At 36.1% G+C, this 22,355-nt stretch overlaps 2 protein-coding genes and 1 pseudogene across 2 annotated transcripts; all 3 read right to left on the bottom strand.

The window, feature by feature from the left end:
* Window positions 1-660: 660 nt before the first annotated feature.
* Window positions 661-1,500, bottom strand: LOC141696481 (secreted RxLR effector protein 161-like). The gene is made up of 2 exons (XM_074500615.1): window positions 851-1,500; window positions 661-679 (listed from the first exon to the last, which is right to left on the bottom strand). Exons 1-2 carry the CDS (start codon window positions 1,498-1,500, stop codon window positions 661-663), a joined length of 669 nt encoding a protein of 222 aa, XP_074356716.1.
* Window positions 1,501-9,287: 7,787 nt separating this feature from the next.
* On the bottom strand, window positions 9,288-9,984 carry LOC141696479 (uncharacterized; annotated as a pseudogene).
* Window positions 9,985-20,138: 10,154 nt separating this feature from the next.
* Window positions 20,139-21,902, bottom strand: LOC141696889 (uncharacterized). Its single transcript, XM_074501024.1, has one exon. It carries the CDS (start codon window positions 21,796-21,798, stop codon window positions 20,158-20,160), a length of 1,641 nt encoding a protein of 546 aa, XP_074357125.1. The 5' UTR covers window positions 21,799-21,902; the 3' UTR covers window positions 20,139-20,157.
* Window positions 21,903-22,355: the final 453 nt, after the last annotated feature.

The raw sequence follows: 22,355 nt of genomic DNA, 5'->3' as shown, positions 1-22,355 counted from the left end.
AAAGTATAGTTAACAGAAACCTAATTAGAAAGACAAATGAACAAACTAGTATTGGTGATGCAGGCTTGTCTGCAATCTTGCACTTATTTCTCATATGAAGATTGTTACAGGGATTTTAACTCATGGTCAGGAACAAGTAGATCATAAGAATCTGTTTAAACACAATTAGTTGAAAGTAAAACTAAAAATCAAGTGACCTGATGCAAAAATATACATTCCTGTCTCCAAAAGTACAAACATAACAGAAGTTTCCTAGTCCAACATCACACATTTAACTTCCTCATAAATTAAGGACCAAGAAGATCAGAGTTCAACTCTTATCCAAATTTTATGAACTGTGGGTAGGTGACGGACATTGTTCCAGATCAACAAGCATAGGCATGATTGTTGAACTACCATCTGACGTTACTGTTAATATCTAAACAGATTACACAACTCACGCACACATACTGGGTTTATATACCAGTTTGTATATGAATGACAGAGAGATAGAGCAATGTCTTTTGTTATTAAAACAAGAGATATTGATTACAATAAGCAAAAGCAGAATATAAGGAAACTGAATACATGGTAAGATAACTACTTCATCTCCTAAAAACTTGCAACTACACCTATCTTTCTAAACAACTGAAACTACTAGTACGAGATAGTCTTTTATTCCTACAAACTAGGATGACACCTGCATGATATAAGTAAACCATATTTTAAATTAAACCAACATATTCCCCCTTAATTTGAAACATGTTTCTGTAAGCTCCTGACGCCCAGCAAAGCACGCATTTTTTCAAACTTAACAGTACTCATTCCCTTTGTCAGCACATCTGCGCGTTACTCCTCAGTGTTCACGTACCTGACAACAATTTCCTTTCGTTCAACACATTCGCGGATAAAGTGAAAACGGATGTCTATGTGTTTACTCCTTCCATGAAAAACAGGGTTTTTCGCCAAGTCTATCGCAGATTTATTGTCCATATATATAATCACAGGACCAAACTTGCGCCCAGTTATTTGACTCAATAAGTTTCTTAGCCATACACCTTGACAAGCTGCAACAGTTGCCGCCATGAACTCTGCTTCACACGAAGACAAAGTCACGCATCTTTGCTTCTGTGATACCCAGGTTATGAGGCTCTCATCTAAGTAGAATGCCATCCTTCCTGTACTCCTACGATCCTCCACGTTCCCAGCTAGGTCGCTGTCCGAAAAACCAGATAGAATATAGTTACCAGCTCCTCTCGAATAGATTAACCCAAGATCCAACGTCCCTTTTATATACCTCAGGATTCGCTTCACAGTCGTTTGGTGCAATGTAGTAGGGCGTTCCATGTATCTACTGACTATACCAACATCGTATGCTATATCAGGACGTGTATGCACCAAATATCTAAGCCCACCTACTATGCTTTTGAATTGGGTGGGATTCACAGCCTTCCCCTTCTCATCCTTGTCAATCTGAATCTTTGTCTCCACGGGATACTTAACTGGTTTGCAGTCAGACATTCCAGCTTTCTCAAGTAATTTCGTTGCATACGCTGTCTATTTGAGTTCAATTCTTCCCTCCAGTTGACTTACCTCGATGCCCAAGTAATATGATAGCTTGCCTAGGTCACTCATCTCGAACTCATCTGCCATTTGCTTTTTAAAGTTCTTGATACCTGAGACACTAGTTCCCGTTATTAACAGATCATCTACATAAACACCAACGACCAAGCTTCATCTCCTCCTTGTTTTGTATAAACGGCATGCTCATATGGGCATTTACTAAAACCCAGGCTTAAGAGATACTTGTTCAACCTCGCATACCACGCACGTGGTGCCTGACGCAGCCCATACAGCGCCTTAATAAGTCTATATATCAACTGCTCTTTTCCTTCTTCGATAAAACCTTCCGGCTGTGAAACAAATACTGTCTCTTGTAGTTCCCCATTCAAAAAGGCCGACTTTACGTCCAAATGGTGTACCTCCCAGCCATCTTTAGCCGCTAAAGCCAACAACAATCGTACTGTTTCTAACCGAGCAACGGGGGCAAACACTTCATCAAAATCTACGCCTTGTTTTTGTACATAACCCTTTGCCACGAGTCTCACCTTATGCTTGATAACTTCACCATTCTTGTCTCTCTTCAATTTAAACACCCATTTTAATCCCACTTCTCTATGCCCAGATGGTAGTTCTGTTAACTTCCAAGTATTATTCTTCCTTATAGCTTCGATTTCAACCTCCATTGCCTGCTTCCATGCTGGTTCCATAATCGCTTGTTTAAAATTTGTTAGTTCATTAATGCCAACAAATAACAACTCGTCCTCTAGTACCATTTGTTCTGTCTCAGCATAAACATCATTAAATATTCTAAACTTCCTAGGCTCTGTACTTTCATCATGCATATCAGTATGACTACTCATTCCTTCAGCAGATTCAGGCGTCGAGTTCGGTATAGAGGTTCCCCCGGAGTTATGTGTTGGTGTGGCAGGCTCCACCACTGTGATATCCTCATTCTCTGTGACATCTTCATTCTCACTAACCGAATGAGTGGCTGGAATAGTGAATATATCCTGGTTAACAGACACCTCTTGACGTTGCATTTCATTCCATTCCCAACCTTTATGCTCCTCGAAGATTACATCTCGACTTACTGAGATTTTCCCAGTCAATGGATCAACCAGCCTATAAGCCTTAGTTCCAGGTTCAATTCCAAGATGTACCATTTTCTGACTTCGATTATCGAGTTTAGTGGTGTGCACTCTGGGCAGCTTCATGTATACAACACAACCAAACACACGAATATGTGTCACATTTGGCTTCTTTCCTTTCCAAGCCTACTGGGTGAGATTGACCCACACAAATCACCATGAATTAATTCCAGAGCTTGTTTGGCGTGAAAAACAGATTGCTGAGGGAATGGTTTCCGTGTTTGCTTTGACATCAAACACCCAACACATACTTCTTTAGGCTTCCCAAACTTTGGTAGTCCGTAAACCATATTATCTTTGGACATCACCATCATGGTCTGGAAATTGACATGACCAAATCTGGTGTGCCAAAGCCAAGTCGATTCCTCCACCTTTGACATCATACATGAAAGAACACTGGTTTCTAGAATTATTTTGTACAGTCGGTTTCCCGACCTTTTCACCTTCATAATCAATCTCTTTAGTTCATCATAAATCCACATGAACTCGCCTTTCATTACTATTTCCTTTCCTGTTTCTGAAAGTTGTCCAAGAGATATAATATTATTGCAAAGATCAGGAATATAATATACCTCATTGAACATCAATTCCTCTCCATTTTTACAAATAAATCCAACTGTGCCTTTTCCTTTGATGTCAACAGTAGATCCATCGCCAAATCTGACCTGGCCTGTTACTCCTTCGTCCAAATTCTTGAATTTTCCTCGATAACCAGTCATGTGATTGCTAGCCCCATTATCAAGATACCATATATTCGACTCGACCCTTCCATCACTACCTTTCCTCAGCTTTGGTGTCAGTTCCTTTTCATTCAGCAATAACTGTTTCTTTATTTCTTCTGGCTTGCATTCTGTAAATAACAGAGCCAGTTCTTCATCTTGTGTTATGTGTAGATTAGCTTCAATCTTTTGTTCTCGATCTCTTTCCCCCTTATCACGACGTGGTTTACGACATTCGGCCGTATAGTGTCCCATAAGACTGCAGTTGAAGCATCTGACTTTGCTTCGATCACGTCCCCAACGGCTGCTCTGGCTTTTTTGACCTGAAGAAATCTCAGTTCCTCCCTTTCCTGACCTTTTCATCCATTCTTCTTTTGTAAATAATAATTTCCCGTTACTATTCTCTCTCTTTCTCCATTCCTCCTCAGTTAACAACAGTTGTCCCCCACTACTTTCTGTCTGTCCTTTGAGTCTTTCTTCATGTGCTTTAAGCGACCCCACTGTTTCTTCAACAGTCATCGACTCAAGATCTCCAAACTGCTCAATGGTAGAAGTGATTTGCAGAAACTTTGGTGGTACAGCCCTGAGTAGCTTCTTTACAACATATGCTTCTGCTATATTCTCCCCCAACGTACGAATATGTGTCACCAATCCATTAAGTTTTATACTAAAATCGTCAATCAATTCCGTGTCCTTCATATTTAAGGACTCAAACTCAGCCTTCAGTGTTTGGACCCTAGCTCTCTTCACCCGATCTACTCTCAGACACATCTTCTTCACTATTTCCCAAGCTTCCTTGGATGTTTCTTTTTCGGCTATTGATAGCAACATATCCTCTGTGATACCCTGGTAAATTGCTACCAGTGCTGTTTTGTCAGTCTTCTCCACAATCTTGTCTTTCTCGTTTGCTGGTTCAACAGCCTTCCACACGCCATGAGCTTGTATGAACACTTTCATCTTCATGGACCATGCAGTGTAGTTGGTCTTTGTCAATATTGGGTAATTCAGTCCCATTGAGTTCTCTTTTCTCTTAACTGTCTCCATCGTCTTTGTTTTGGATATCGTTTCTATGGATGTTGCACCCTTGGGCATATACTTTGGCATACACCCTTTGAGGCTCTGATACCACGTGTTAATATCTAAACAGATTACACAACTCACGCACACATACTGGGTTTATATACCAGTTTGTATATGAATGACAGAGAGATATAGCAATGTATTTTGTTATTAAAACAAGAGATATTGATTACAATAAGCAAAAGCAGAATATAAGGAAACTGAATACATGTTAAGATAAGTACTTCATCTCCTAAAAACTTGCAGCTACACCTATTTTCCTAAACAACTGAAACTACCAGTACGAGATAGTCTTTTATTCCTACAAACTAGGATGACACCTGTATGATATAAGTAAACCATGTTTTAAATTAAACCAACAGTTACGGGGATTGATATGGAAGATTCATTGATATTTCACAATCATGATCATGTTCATAAAATTAAGGACAAATTAGGACCATATTATGAGAAAAGAAAAAGACAAATCAAAGTATCATATGCCATTTTCCTTTTACAGTGAACTATCTGACACTGATGATTGGCTTTGTCTACAAAGAAGTAAGCATTTATCTTTTGATAGGGATTAGTAGTAGTGTGTATCCTGTTTAAGTATAATCTTGACTTAACAGTTGGGAAAGTTATTATCACTAGTGTTATTTCAATTGTGTACTTGACTTTGTATTATCTAGTTCCTTAGTAGTTATAGCTAGAACCTTTAATAAGTAGTTGGGAGATGAACTATTATTTTACCCAGCTGTTTAGGTCTGTAAACAGCATATATATATATATATATATATATATATATATATTCTTGTATCAGCTTCTTATGAAGTTAGACTTTGATTATAATAAAACGTTTCTTTGAATATTGATGATGTATCAATTTGGGGATGGATTGGGGTAGAGATTATCTTGCGGTTCAATCTCCCGAGGATTTATAATCACCGTTCTTGTTCCTTTATCATAATTTTATTATTGTTATCTTATTGTTGTCATTATGTCGTGTTAAATTTTCATGGATTAGCTACATTCTATAGGCGGTTCATTAGGGGTTTCAGTACCATCATGGCTCCCATCACTGATAGTATGAAGAAATGGGAGTTTGTGTGGTCTAAATCGGCTGTGAAAGCCTTTGCTGAGATTAAAGAGAGGTTGGTCCATGCTCCAGTCCACGTTTTACCGGATTTTGGTAAAGTGTTTGAGGTCACATGTGATGTTGTGGGAGTGGAATAGGTGGAGTGTTAAGTCAAGGTGGCTATTCTATAGCTTTTTCAGTGAAAAGCTTAATGACGCCAAGAAGAAGGTAGCCATCCTATAGGTGGAGTGGTTTTGGGTCTTGTTCGCTCATGTCCACCATATAAATTACCATAATTGTACTTGGATATTTCACTCTTAACACTTGTATTTTAGGTCACTGTTCTAGGATTATGTTTTGTATTTTAGGTCACTGTTCTAGGATTATGTACAAATACTTGGGTTCTGCTAAATTTGCTATTTTAACGGATCGGAGCTTCGGTTCGTGATCTGTGATCCTAATGGATCCGGATATGGATCGGGTTATAAAAAATCCGACAAAAATCTGGTCCGGATCCGAATCCGGTAAAATTAAATAGATCAGGATAGGGATCAAGGCTGATCCGATCCAGATTTGATCCATTGACAGCCCTACCATCTATGATAGAAAGTTTTATGTTGTAGTTCAAGCGCTTAGGTATTAACGACATTATCTTTTGCCCAAGGAGTTTGTTCTTTATTCTGATCACCAGGTGCTTCAATATATCTCCCAGAAAAAGTTAAATCATAGACACGCCAAGTGGTTTGAGTTTGTTAAGGAGTACACCTTTGTACTTAGACATTGCAAAAGTATCGAGAACAAAGTTGTTGACGCATTTAGTATAGTGACCCTTATTTTTAACACTATGAGTGTCGAGGTCGTAGGGTTCACATATATGATTCAGGACTATCCTTCGTGTCACAATTTTGGACAGATTTATGGTAGCTTATAGGATCCTAGTTCACCACCTTCCAAGCACGATGGAAACTTATTTCGCGAGATCCATTTGTGTATTCCTAATACATCTTTGAGAGTATCTCGTAACTATCCTTCGTGTCACGATTTTGGACAGATTTATGCTAGCTTACCGGATCCTAGTTCACCACCTTCCAAGGATTATTGTATTCATGATGGATACTTATATCGCGAGATCCATTTGTATATTCCTTATACATCTTTGAGAGAGTATCTCGTGAGAGAGTTACATGTTGGAGGTTTAGCTGGCCACTTTGGTCGAGATAAGACCATTGTTATTGTTGAGGATAGGTTCATTTGGCCTAGTTTAAAGAGGGATGTTGCTCGTATAGTCGCAGAGTGTCGTACTTGCCAAGCGGCCAAGGATATGAAATAAAGTACGAGTTTATACACCTCCTCTTGCAGTTGCCCATGTTCCTTGGAAATATGTTAGAATGGACTTTATGTTAGGGTTGCCCAAGACTCATGATTCAGTCTTTGTTGTAGTGGATCATTTCACTAAGATGGCTCATTTTATTCCGTGCAACAAGACTGACAATGCTGCTTATATTTCCTCGATCTTCTTTAGTGAGATAGTGAGGGTACATGATATTCCCTTGAGTATAGCATCTGACATAGATGTTAAGTTAGTTATTTCTGGAGGACTCTATGGAAATTATTTGGTACTAGTCTTAAGTTCTCTACAACCTATCATTCCTAGACCTATGGACAAACTGAGGTCGTTAATAGGAGTCTAGGTGATTTAATTAGGTGTCTTGTAGGTGAACATGTGTCTTCATGGGATAGGGTTTTACCTACATCCGAGTTTACGTATAATAGCTCTGTTAATAGCTCTACAGGAGTCAGTCCTTTTCAGGCTTGCAATTGGTCGTCAGCCTTGGAAACCCATAGATTTGGTTCTCCTTCCCCCTGTATATAGATCTAGAGAGTATGCAGAGTCGTTTGCACATGACATTCATAAGTTGCATGGTGAGGAACGACAGAAAATTAACTTAAGCAATGAAAATAATAAGTCTGCTGCAGATGTTCATCACATGTTTCGAAAGTATAATGGAGGTGATCATGTTATGCTACGACATCGCATAGAGAGGCTACCTCCTGGTGCTTGGAAGAAAGTTTATGCTAAGAGGATGGGTCCATTTCGAATTCGAAAGAGGGTTGTACTAATGCTTATGAGTTAGATCTTCCTAATGATATGACTATTGGCCTTGTATTTAATGTAGAAGATCTTACTCATTTTCAGGGAACCTCTGATATTCCTTCACCTTCTTCACCTGTTAGTGTTCCTATTCCTTCTAGCCCCAGTCAGCCTATATCTAATCCCCCACTACTTGTACCACCCACACCCTCTTATATTTCGGTACGACCAACAGTAGATGTGCCTGTTGATGTTCTAGATGAGAGATTTATGCCAACACGGTGTGGTGGTTTTCGACAGTACTTAGTTCACTTGAGTAATATGTCAGATGATGAGCGTACATGGATTAGTGCTACAGAGTTTCAGCCTCTTGCTCCTAACCTTTTTGAGCATTACACACAATTCAGTTTGATAGAGCCAAACTTTTCTTAGTTAGGAAGAGTCGATAGGGATCAGTTTCAGTTTAATCTTGACTTAACAGTTGGGAAAGTTATTATCAGTAGTGTTATTATAATTGTGCACTTAAATTTGTATTATCTATTTCTTAGTAGCTACAGGTAGAACCTTAATAAGTAGTTTGGAGCTGAACTATTATTTTACCCAGTTGTTTGGGTCTGTAAATAGCTTATATATATCCCTGTATCAATTTCTTATGAAGTTAGACTTTGATTATAATAAAATTTTCTCTGAATCTTGATGATGTATCATTTGGGGATGGCTTGGGGTAGATATTGTGATGCGATTCAATCTCCCGAGGGTTTATAATCATTTTTCTTGTTTTTTTAACATAATTATATTATTGTATCTTATTCTTGTCATTGTGCTGCGTCATCTTTGCTTCTAGCTCTCTAGTCATTTATCATGGCAAACATGTGTTTATCATGTATATGTCAGTTTATATATATACTTTCTGGTTTGTTTTTATTATACATGTATACATAATTAATGACTTTACATGTATAAGCACATATAAGAATAAAAATGAGTGTAATGTATTCGTCAAGGGTCGAAAGTGTGTCTTTAAGAGAACTTCTAGATTCAGAAAACATCAAAATGTTTTCTAGAGTTTTCTAAGTTATAATTTAAAAAACCATGTTTTCTGGGGTTCCACTTTTCATTCCAGAAAATTTAGAACTTGAACATAATTTATGTTTTTCTAGTTTTCTTAGAAATTTTTTCTGGAAAATAGGTGAAGTGAACAAGCAATTAACAATTAAACGAGACACTTGAATAAAGAAAAATTAAGACAAATGGATGAGACGGACAGAATAACTAACGACTATTGTTGTTGCTGCTGCATATTACAAGACCCTGAAATGTTTAAAATGAAGTAGGAGTCCTACATGATCACCACACAAGTTCAAGCCCGGGAACCCCATACATGTCTCAATTGCTAACTAAAATGACTGAAATCAAAATAATTTGTATCATTCCTTGACTAATGCATGTGAATGAAAATTCAAATAGTACTAAAACCAGCAAATACAATAAGTGGTCAGGTTTCAAAATTCAAGAATGAAATTTCAATATAATGGAAGATTAAGAATTATTGAAACTTGATTAAAACAATACACATATAGAAAACATCATAACTTGTAGAATCACATCATGTTAATTTGACAGATGACCAACTTTTACTTAACAAATAATTATGCTTGCCTTACTGGGTTAATCTCGTACCGATCTCCCAAGCCAAAATGAGCCATCAGTAACCAAACAAGAGTTATAAGCTCACCCCTCTGCTTAGCTGTTCGGTATGAGCACTTGACTTGATATGACTTGCTGCATATGATAGAAGTTCTATCAATAATTTGCTAATAATCAACTATTTTTTATCTGATGTTAATAAATTTAGATATTTGGCCAATACATATGCAGTGAAAAGTATACTTCTATCCCTAGGTACAGCAGTCTGTTCAATTTCTCTGATGATGCTGAGAATTATTTTACAACTCTTTCTTTATAATGCTTTCGTTTCTTCCTTGCCAGGATTTTTCTTCTTTAGTTCTGGTAAATTAGTGCCAAGTAATTCACCAACCTCAGTGCAAGTATCTCGGAACTTTATTTTTCAATGCCAGAAATCCCCGACATCATATCAGGTTTCATGACCATAAGATAGAGCATGTAGTCTGATAGCTTCTTTGCAGTATCACATTGTTCTTTATCAGTCAGTTGATCTTGGCTGTCACTATAGAAGAATTCGGTAACAATGTGCCACAGAAGAATGATATCATAATAGTTATAATTAGCAATAAAAGGAATAAAAGTACTTTGGCCTTTATTTTCTAGTACTCACTCTCCTTTGGAAGAATATATTACTTTAGCAATGGCTAAATTGACAGCCATCTCGGTTTTTATTTTCAGTTCATTAAAAATGAAACAAGTAATATTACGGGAGACTTATTATGGTTTTACATACCAGGTCCTATTTAGAAATGAGAAGGCCAAAATAACTATAAAATTTTTCTATCCTTTTTGAATGACTTTGTGCTTAATAAGATATCAAATTGAATATCGACAAAGAATTGGCACACCTGCTATCAGTAAATTTTGACCCCTGACGAATATTTTTAAGTCCAACAAATCGTAAGAACCAATATAGGAATCTACTCCTAGTCTTAATAATAAACAGTAAGAAATTAAGAAAATTATATGTGCAGAAGTTTCCTTTTGGGTTTGGACTAGACAAAGGTCTGAGATTTAGAACTGTCCAGTCATAAAAAAGAACTTTAATGCAACAACAACTGCAAGGAACGATATACTTCGACCGGAGTAGTCGAGCTTCTGATGCAGCACAGGGAGTTTAGTGAGAAGAACATCATCAAGGTAATTCAACTCTATCTCTACTAACATGAAAGCCGTTTCACAAGATGTTTCAAGGAAAAATAACCAGCTCTGGTTCCGTTCATGGATGCCGAGAATAAGATCCACAACAAGTTTTTTTGAACACCGTAAAGTACACAAAAGCATATTGCAAATCTGCAATGCTTGTAAATGGGATAAAATATTTCCATTTTTTATGAGCAGAAGTTTGGGCTCTTTCTTTGTAATATTGGCATCCAAATCAGATTTCAAAAGCATGGAATTGCGGAAGCTCTTTGCACTTCCATAATACAGAGCAACTGTACGCTCGACACAATTGATAATTTCACAAAAAATGAGTAGCGTTGGAGCTAGTAATTTGTTATCCAATTGTAGAGACTCGTAGAAGATATACGTAACAGCAACGCACTGTGAAACCAGATAAATTAAATGTTTGAGCCACAGTTCATTGTCCTCGGGTGCAAAGGCAGTGATGGTGTCTGGACTGTTGGGCTTGCTAAGCAATATCCTCCATATTAGTATGATATTGTCCGCTCTAGACCGATACTTGAATCTTGTTGGCTTACAATATCCTCTTTCACACATCTGGCTCGATACTTGTCAACTCTGCCTCCTTTAGTCCCATACTGGAAATTCATCTGGCTATCTGCCTCCCCTAGGCCTATACTGGAAGGCCGTCTGCCTCCCCCTTAAGCCATCCTGGGGCAAGCAGATCTGCCTCTTCTTAGGTCACTTCTGGAGCCCATCTAAGATTGTTATAGACAGTTTATAACTTGAAACTCTGATATCACTTATTGGGATTGCTAAGCAGTCTTAACTCCACATAGGATGATATTGTCCGCTCAGGACCGATACTTGAATCCTTTTGGCTTACAATATCATCTTTCGCATATCGGGCTCGACACTTGTCGATTCCTCCTTCTTCAGTCTCATACTGGAAATTTATCTAGCTATCTGCCTCCCACAGGCCTATACTCGAAGGCTGGAAGGCCGCCTGCCTCGCCTTAAGCCCATCTTGAGGTAAGCCCATCTGCCACTTCTTAGGTCACTTCTGGATCCCATATGAGATTGTTATGGACCATTTATAACCTCACTCTGATACCATTTGTTGGGTTTTGCTAAGCAGTCCTAACTCTACATTAGTATGATATTGTCCGCTTTGGGCCGAGCCCGCACGGGTTTATTTTTGGGCACATCCTAAAGGGCCTCATACTAATGGAGTTATCTGGCTTATTAGATTCTAGCAATCTGCCCCTCCCTCAAATAATGTGAGGCAACTCCTAACAATCTTCCTTTCACACATCGGGCTCGACACCTGCCGAATCTGCCACTTGATTGTATGATCTGCTCCAACTATTTCCATAATGCGATCCTTTTGGCTTTCTGACTCCCTATAGGTCCATATTGGAAGGTCCACCTTCCTTTTTCTTGAGCCCATCTGCCTCCTCCTAGGTCCATTCTGTGTGCCCGTCTAAGATTATTTTTGGACCGTTACAATCCGAAGCTCTGATACCAGTTGTTAAGTTTGCTAAGCAGGCCTAACTCCATACCAGTATGATATTGTCCGCTTTGGACTGAGCCCACACCATTTTGTATTGGGCACATCCCAAAAAACCTCATACTAATGAAGTTATCTGGTTGCTTATATTCTAGAAAACTGCCCCTCCCACAAATTATGTGGGATAACTCCTAAAATAGACCACCCAGGTATATTAGTAAAAAAGGAGCCCAGAAAATAACAAGATCGTTTCATTTCCGATTTCTTCTCTGCGGAGATGGCGGTTGATTTTTCGTAAAGCTTTCATAGGCATTGCAATATTTGACATACAAACATTGCTTGCTGACAGTGAGTATGAGTGCAAAAACATCAATAATATTTGCACGCAAATAAGCTAATTAGAGGAAACTAACAATCCATTTGATGGATGCTAACCTTCTAAAGTTTCCACCAATATTTAAGTATATTTGAAGTAGAAGACTGGGTAAGATGCAAAAGCAAAGTTCCTTTTCATCAGAAATGTCATTGAGAATTGCTTCTAGGCTCAGCTGATCAACAACAAGTGATATCTCTACGACCTTCTTGATGAATTTGAAATCTCTTTCCAAGTGTAAAATATGAATTTTTTTGTGGATGTGACCTTCTAAATGCACATCCTCCATATGTAGTAGAAAATTCAAGCTTAATTGCTCTTACCACTTTATATAAAGTACACTAGGCTCCAATGTCTCCTCGAAAGTGTAAAGAAATGGCTGGGACCGAGGGAGTAAAACTATGGTAGGCTGCAATGTCTCCTGAGACGGGAAACTTGACCAACAAGGTTGAAATCAAGCAAGGTTGCTTTGCTTTATCACCACGGTAACTGTATGTTCACTAATGGTCATGGCTAAACAAGATTAGACTATCTCCAGTTTTGAGTTAATGCTTCTTGTGCATTCTAAGTGGTCCTTCTCTGATTCATTTGAGTATGATTTTCTTTACTCCCGATCTTTCTAGTAATACAATTTTTATTTCTTTTAGAAATTTTAGCTATTCTTAATGAAGATTTGACTTTTTTTATTGAAGTTATGTACTCTATAATTAACATATGACTTATTCATACAAGGAACAGAAGACATACGGGAGGTCTGGAATATAATTCCCGAACTCTCGAATGAAATCCGTTTTTACAACAAGATTTTAATAATATGAGTGGTCATTTCACTACAAGAAAAAAAAGCTAAAAGTCACCGGTTAAAAATTGGTTGCTTTTAGCTATAAATGAACGAAAATGGTGGATTTTACTTTAAAATCGACCGCTCCCCTTCGGTGGCTTTTAAGCTGATTGAAATTGTTTTCAGCGGTGAAATTATATAAAAATGATCACGTTTGCGGTTGCTTTTATTCCAAGTCAACTTTATAGTTTTTCCCTTCAACATTTTGGTATAAATTTGAACCTCGCTCTCTTGATTTTTATTGCAATTTAAACTTCCGGCTTGTAGATTAAAGTTGGTGAAGTCGGTGGCTTTTATACGGTCAAATATTATAACAAAAATGGCCAGGAGCCTAGCCATTTACTCTTAATATTCTAGAATTCTTAAAAGCAAATCAGATTTAATAACATATGTTAAACACAAGAAATGGGGAACAAGCTTAAACAAAACTAAGATAATTGTTCGTCAAAACTTAATTACATTCATTCCGTACACATTTGTTAGAAACTCTCACACAAATACCAAAATATTACATCAAGTTTAAGATAGATGATCCATAGTTTGCTTAAAAGCACCAAGTACCAAAAGTGAGTGACTGAATGTTTAACTAAATACTACTAATACAGAGGACAGTAAAACAGATTCGGGTCAAGGTCCTACTTGTCGTCCATCTTCAGTAAAAGCCTGGTATGCTCCCCTAGAACCATTTCTGGCGTACCAGCCTACATAAACAAAGAATAACATGATGTTAAGTAATTATCTAAGAATACCAGAATTCATATTTCTGTTTCAAGATGCACACAACTCCATCGTTAATGATGATGATATGCAAATTCACTTCTTATAAATTAAAAATAGTAAACGCTATCCAATAATCACATGAACTTCAGAATCTAAAAATTTATATAAGATTTTCAATAAAATTAAAAATAAATATTTATATGGAGAACAATGAATCTCTTAATTAATTAGAACATGAACATATGGTATGCCTTGGAATTGGATAAAATTCCGAATCATTAATATTCAAAGTAATATGCAATGAAAAACTTGATTAAGATGTCGGATATAATTCAGCAAAACTTTTAGATTGAAATGAGCATGTCTGAAAGACCCAGATATGAGCTTTTAATTTAAAATCCAAAGGCAACTAAATATCATTAGTCACTTCTCAAAGAATCACAACTAATTAACAATGAAAACAGAAGATGAAAAATAACATGCAATCATTCACGCAAATATCAATTTTTTCATATCCCATACTCGACCCACTTACTAACTTTTTCACGTAATAATATCTCCAGGGAAACTTGTGATCTTCTGGAAACACCGATCTAATAAGTTCAAGTAGCCCATCAAATCTCTTATTACTACAACCATGTCTGTGTTTGAACTTAAGTAGCTTACTCACGAATAATAATGTTGTGAAACGTGTACAATTAGGATAAAGTGGTTCAGAAGCACTGTCAAGCATCCTATAAATTTTTTTTGATGTTGCATTCGGTTCTTCATCCATATTTTCAAAATTATTATTTGCCTCGGTAAAATCTCCAATATTTCACGTGCATCATAAAAATCATCATGCGTATTATCAATATTTATAGAACTCGTTCCAATATCAACCCGCGATCTAACACTATTTGTTGTATATGCGGGCATGATTCCATGTCGATATAAATGTAATATCACATCATCGGAATTTTTTATGTAAAAATTTTCACATTCATTACATGGACATCTTGTTCTCCCCTTTGAATCATCTGTATTTGTAAAGGCAAATTTAATGAAATCATCAACATCAATTTTATACTCTTCCGTTATATTTTTCCTTGCATCAAATCGACGATTCATCAAACTACGACCTGATGTCATCTATAAGATGTATAAATAGTATAATTAATAATCTATTACTAATTAACAAAAACATACCTAAATAATTCACTATGTGTACAAGATATTTAGTGAAAACAAATGAACAATAATCATTGTATTTTTTAAAATTATTTCAATGATTTAATTCAAGGTATTTTTCTATCAAGCGGAGAAAGTTAACAAATATATTAAACTACTTCATATTTTGAACACTACATTTAAATTACTAACAATTAAAATTTAATATTTCATTTAAATTATATCAATTAATATTACATGTATGTGAGAAAAAAATAAACAACAATCATGATAATCAATGTATAAGTAGTTAAGAAATGGTATTTACTTGACTTGAATTTTAGCTTGAAATGGAAGAAAAATGGTAGAAAATTAGAATGAAAGTAAGTGGAGATGGGAGTGAGGAAAGTATGGACAAAAACGAAGAGGATAGGATAAGGCATGAGCTGTTAATTTTTTGGAGATTAAATTCCATCACCAGCGGTCGATTTTATAAAATCCTCCAAACACGGTTGCTTTTATATATTCAACCATTAGCGGTTGCTTTTATTAAAATGGCAGTTGTATTCGTATTTATATTTTTTTGGTAATTAATTTAAAAGAGGCCGGATGGTCACTTTTGTTTTCTAATTTCAGACTTCATTTTGGCGGCAGTTTTCCCGCCTAGTCCTAAAACTTTAAAATCGACCGCCAAAAACTGGCGGTTGCTTTTGTTGATAAAAATCACCGCCTATAAATTCCTTTGAATAAAAGCGACTACTCACAAATTTCACCGATATCGATCGCTTTTATACTTGGTTTTTAGCCAACTGTGTTTGACCTTAAAAACCACCGTTATTGGTGGAATTTAAAGTTGGTCGCTTTTAGCCTTTTTTGTTGTAGTGTTTGTCATTACGTGCGACTACCTCCCCTGCAGAAAATTATGTGTTCTTTAACTGGGAATTTTTGTTGTTAGTTGGATATAATTAAGAAGAACAATTACAAAAACAATATTATGAGGAACTTGGTAGTTTTTATTAATGTGAAATGAAAAAGCAAACAACTGAAAATGAACAGACTTGATGCCGTTATACATGCGTTACCATGGTGACACATCAAAAAACTGAAAATGGGATATACTAGTGGAAATAGTAAATATAACATCCCGATATTTTTTAAGTGAATATTTAAATTAATAAGAACTTTGATTTAAGAGTATTATTTTAATAAAAAGGTGAGGATTTTAAAAGAAGAGAATGAAAAAAAGAAAAAAAGAGTGAGGCTTGTAAAAGAAGAGGATAAAAAGAGAGAAGGTTTTAGAAAAAGAAAAGAGAAAACAAAAGAAAGGGTTAGGGTTTATAAATGAAAATGCTTGCGTTAATTTTATCAGAGAAGACAGGAGAGAAAGAAAGAGAGGAGAGAAAGAGAGGGAGAAAAAATAAGAGAGTTCAAGGAAAGAAGATATGGAGAAAGAGTTGGAAAATAAAAATTATTGGAGAGTATGGATTTGGAAATTAAGGAATTAGGGTTATTGTGATTTGAGGATTCTGAATCTGTTGGTAGCATTCTTGATTACTTAGCTTTAGAGGTATGGATTCTTTGCTATCATCTTTGTCTTCGTATCATTGATCCAATTTTGTATGTATTGTATTGCATATCTGATTTATTGTTAAATTCATATTTGATTCGTTCTTCATCGGAATACTCGTTGGAAAGATAATTTGATTATCTTCGTTTCTCGTTCTTTAAGTTTTCTGAAATTCTGCTTGTAAGTATGCCAAAATCTACCTTTTGTTTAATCTGATTGTTTGATCCAGGTTTATTTGTTGTGCTTCTAAAATTCATATTAAATTGGAAATTTGTTCAAATATGATGAGCAATACCATTTTGAAAAGCTCTTTTCGATATCTGCCTTTTTTGTTCACATTCTGTTATCATATTCTATGATTTCGATGTCTCAAATATCATAATACTTCTGTAATCAGGGGCTGAATTTGTTCTGCAATCCACAATTAGTTGCTTTCTAAATTCGTTATTTGTTCTTTTTTAACGAGCCTTACCATTCTGGAAAGGTCTCGGGATTTCCTACGTTTTTCATGTTTTGTACTTTTTCGGATAAAATCATCTTCATTGAGTAAATTGGCATTCTTCATAACTGATCAGATTCAATTTTATCATAATTAGCCGTTTTGTACGATATTTAGTTTGTGATATTGGATTAGTGTGTATTAAGGATATTTTTGATATATTTGTATATGATTTAGGTGATGTTTGATATTTGGGTAGCATAGTGCTTATTGTCGTGCAAGCCCCTGTAAGATTTTGGGTAGTATTGTGCTTAATTTCGTGCAAGCCCCTATAAGATTTTGGGTAGTATTGCGCTTAATGTCGTGCAAGCCCCTGTAAGATATTGGGTAGCATTTGCTTTGTGCTTTGCAAGTCCCTGTATGTTTTGATGACTACGTATTTCTGAAAATCCGAAAATGTAGGACATCCTGTAAGTGTAAGATCGTCTCCCATGTTCGTAAGTAAGTTATTTGAATTATTTGTAAGTGTAAGACTATTTGTAAGAGTAATCAGTTTTAGTTTTATTTGTAAGTTGTAAGAATATGTTTTGGAAGAGTAGGTAATTTTGATTAGTATATATATGTGTGTTCATAATGTGAATTTAAGTATGACTACATCATATCTCCTTTGCCTTGGCATCACTCCTTGTATCGTTATTTGGTTTATATTCATATTGACATCATGTTGATCTTTTTTTATTCATCTTATACGTTGTTGATATCCGTATATGAGCCTTTCGCTCACTGCCGGTCCTTTGTTCTCTTTGTTTTCCTCCGACAGGTACTCTCTCTTTTAGGTGGGTTGTTTAAGGGAAAGAGTGCGAGTTCTAAAATTTTGAGGAGTTTTGTATTTTCTTAGATTTTCTTTAAAGTTTGTTGGTGTGGTTGTAATTTAGTTGTATTTTATTTAAAGAATTGTAAGTTTATTGGATTTTTGAGAAGTCGTAAAGTTTAATCAGTTTTTTAATGGAGTTCTATTTAAAAAGTTCAGATTTATTTAAATTTTATTAGTTGAGTTGTTAAAGTAACTATCTTCACTGCTCTCTGAGACAGAGTCTCTCACACCTGCCCATTTATTAGCTACCTAGAATTCATAACAAAATAGTAATTAGACTTGGAGTCGACAATGTGTGTGTACTAGCAGTTCCTTGAAATCAACAACGCTTGTAATTGCCACTTTCATTCGACAGGAATCAGCTCCCATGACTCTGACAGTTTTTCAATCGTCTTCCATTATGGCTCAGCGTTTATGTTCATTTGAACTTAAGTAGCTTACTCATAAATGATAAAGTTATGAAACTGGTACAATTAGGATAAAGTGGTTCAGAAGCACCGTCAAGCATCCTATAAAAACTTTTTGATGTTGCATTCGGTTCTTCATGCATTTTTTCAAAATTATTATTTGCATCGGCAAAATCTCCAAGTATTTCACGTGCATCATAAAAATCATCATGCGTGTTATCAATAATCATAGAACTCGTTCCAATATCAACCCGTGATCTAACACTCTTCTCATGAAAATACCATATTGTATATGTGGGCATGATTCCATGTCGATATAAATGTAATATCATATCATCGATATTTTTTATATTAAAATTTTCACATTTATTACATGGACATCTTGTTCCCCGCTTTGAATCATCCGTATTTGTAACGGAAAATTTAATGAAATTATCAACACCAATTTTGTACTTTTCCGTTATATTTTTCCTTGCATCAAATCGACGATTCATCCAAATACAATCTGATATCATCTACAAGATATATAAATAGTATAATTAATAATCTATTACTAAATAACAAAAATATACCTAAATAACTCACTATGTGTACAAGATATATAGTGAAAATAAATGAACAATAATGATTGTATCTTTTAAAATTATTTCAATGATTTAATTCAAGTTATTTTTCTATCAAGCGGAGAAAGTTAACAAATATATTAAACTACTTCATATTTTGAACACTACATTTATATTACTAACAATTAAAATTTAATATTTCATTTTAATTATATCAATTAAAATTACATGTATGCGAGAAAATAAAATAAACAAAATTATGATAATCAAAGTATAAGTAGTTAAAAAATGGTATTTACTTGAATTTGAGCTTGAAATGGAAAAAAATTGGTAGAAAATTAGAAGAAAAGTAAGTGGAGATGGGAGTGACGAAGGTGTGGACAAAACGAAGAGGGGAGGATAAGGCATGAGCTGTTAATTTTTGGAGACTAAATTCCATCACCAGCGGTCGTTTTTATTAAATCCACCAAACACGGTTGCTTTTATATGTTCAAACCATTAGCGGTTGCTTTTATTAAAATGGCAGTTGTATTCATATTTAGTATTTTTTTTTGTAATTAATTTAAAAGCGACCGGATAGTCACTTTTGTTTTCTAATTTCAGACATCATTTTGTCGGCAGTTTTCCGCCTAGTCCTAAAATCTTAAAATCAACCGCCAAAAACTAGCGGTTGCTTTTGTTGATAAAAATCACCGACTAAAAGGTACCTCCTATAAGTTTCACTGAATAAAAGCAACTGCTCACAAATTCCACCGATATCGATCGCTTTTATACTTGGTTTTAGTCAAGTGAGTTTGACCTTAAAAACCATCGTTATTGGTGGAATTTATAGTTGGTCGTTTTTAGCCTTTTTTCTTGTATTGTTTGTCATTACGTGCGACTACCTCTCCTGCAGAAAATTATGCGTTGTTTAACCGGAGATTGTTGTTGTTAGTCGGATATAATTAAGAAGAACAATTACAAAAATAATATTACGAGGAACTTGATAGTTTTTTTTAATGTGAAATGCAAAAGCAAACAACTGAAAATGAACAGACTTGCCGTTATACATGCATTACATTACCATGGTGACACAGCAAAACACTGAAAATGGAACATACCAGTGGAAATAGTAACTATCTCCACCGCTCTCTGAGACAGAGTCTCTCACACCTGCCCATTTATTAGCTACCTAGAATGCATAACAAAACAGTAATTAGACTTGGAGTCGACAATGCGTGTTTACTAGCAGTCCTTGAAATCAACAATGCTTGTAATTGCCACTCTCATTCGACAGGAATCAGCTCCCATGACTCTGACAGTTTACCAATCGTCTTCCATTCTGGCTCAGCGTTTATGTTATCAGCTGGATTCGGATTCGCTGGTCCCTCGCTGCTCTGAACCTCGTAAAAATAGTTATTTCCACCAGTAAAAATGCCGTCGTCCACCACTTTGACAATTGTGTCCCCGGTATAAAGGACATCACGCAGAGTGTAAGAAAAGGGAACATCACAAAGACCACGGGTTGAAATAACTCGCATCACCACCCTTGTCCCTGGTAGTACTTCCTTCTCGTAGCCTTTGGTTGTTTTAGTTTCCTTTGTCTGAGTTGCTCCCCACGTATAATTATCGGAAACCTCAGCCCCGATTGTTACTGTACCTTCCGCGATACCTGGGATGCCCACACTAACAGAAGAAGTATAACTGAACTTCAAAGATATACTATTGCTCCATGTAGTGGTATTTACCTCTTTAATTTCGAGGTTGAACATATGCTTCTCTGGAGTACTGGTGTTGTTGATGTAAATGTTGGTGTCCATTTCTTGGATGGTCTCATTATAAATTCTTGCATTGTCGAGGTGGAAATCGTAATTAGTTATCCTCCTTTCTTTGACAAGTTCTCTGACCTTGAACGTGCCTTCCGCATTGATTGAGGCCATATCGGCAACAAGAAAATTACCAAATGATAACGATTTGCAGAATTTGTTTTCTGCTACGTTCTTCAGACCAATGGTATCGTCGCCTAAGTTCACTGCCTCAAATAAAGTCAAGTTATTTAGCGTATTTGAATCAGCCTTAATCGCTTCTCCGGCAGCTTGTCCGCGACTGGCCCAGTGTTTGTTCCAGTACATGTTACGAATGTGGATATAACGGTCAGCAGTCTGGATGATCTCATTCCCTACATCATTTGGAGCGGAGGTCACGTATTCTTGGCTGAACTGAAGGTAATAATTAAGATCACCCAATTTTGCGCCCTTGAGATATTTAGAATTATGGAAAGCCACATATCTTGGAAGTATCACCAGTGACTCCCAATCGATGAATGTAAAAACATCCTCGTAGTCCCCAGCTGGTTGATCTGCTCTGAGTGATGCCGTTAAGAGTCCTCGATTGACATTATCGGATCTCCAGAAGCACAATCTTTTTCCAAGATGTGCATTGAAAAGTCGGTTGCTACTATCAGTTGACCTTGTAGGATAGAACAGCGTACATGACCGCTTGGATTGGTCTTCCTCGGTATTTTCAGCCTTGGCAACAACAAAGTCTTCATCATCTTCCAACGTCAGGTACCTGTTGTTGTAACAACTTCTTATGTGAACCATATTTTCTGTTGTTGATTTATGGACTTCAAACCTTGCCTCCAACATCCCTACAGTTGGCGTATTAAACTTGACATAATTCTTCAGGTAGGTTGGATCTCCCTTTACAATTCCCAATAACATAGGGCTATGCGCATTCCTCAGCAAAATAAACCGTGTCAACGATACAGCAGCAGAAACTTCATTGCTTATCTCCTCATTTGCCAAAGATACAGCAGCAGAAACTTCACTGCTTATCTCCTCATTTGCCAAAGATACAGCAGCATTTACTTCACTGCTGATCTCTTCTTTTGCCAAAGATACATCAGAAGCTATTTGGCTCGCCATTTCTTCTATCTCACTTGCCTATATATTTAGATAAATGTAGGAATGTTTGAGGTTGGGATGCTTAAGCTCATCATATCACCCTCTCTTATATAGTGAATGGCATGCCTTGCATACCAATTACTGCAGCAGCTCACAATGATAAGAGATAAGATACCCCTTCTTTTTTGTGCCATAAGAGCAAGTCCAGTAGCTCCCTTAAATGGGCTCTTAAGTTCAAATATAAGGAATTTGGCTTAAATTGACACTCCAACAGTCTCTTAGTGGTTCCTTAAATCACTAATACATCACATTCATACCTTATCTTTAAGGAACAACTAGTCATCCCTTATATCATTTTTATTAATAGAATATTTATTTCTCACTCTTTCTTCTACTCTTTTCTCTCTCTTTCTTCTACTTTTCGTTCATACTTTTCAAATTTATTATTATAATAATAATAAGGGATGAATTTAGAGATCATTGTTGGAGTTGAAATATAAAATAATGTCCTAACTTCCTAAGAGTTATTATTTTATAATATTTATAAGGAAACTACTAGCACACTGTTGGACTTGCTC

The sequence above is a fragment of the Apium graveolens genome, chromosome 11, assembly GCF_009905375.1.
Source record: "Apium graveolens cultivar Ventura chromosome 11, ASM990537v1, whole genome shotgun sequence".
Classification (NCBI taxonomy): domain Eukaryota; kingdom Viridiplantae; phylum Streptophyta; class Magnoliopsida; order Apiales; family Apiaceae; genus Apium; species Apium graveolens.
This window is presented reverse-complemented; position numbering and strand designations above follow the sequence as displayed.

What these genes read in the sequence shown, in the direction of transcription:
- LOC141696481 (XM_074500615.1), bottom strand. Translation starts at nt 1,500, where the DNA reads ATGTCTGACTGCAAACCAGTTAAGTATCCCGTGGAGACAAAGATTCAG.
- LOC141696889 (XM_074501024.1), bottom strand. Translation starts at nt 21,798, where the DNA reads ATGGCGAGCCAAATAGCTTCTGATGTATCTTTGGCAAAAGAAGAGATC.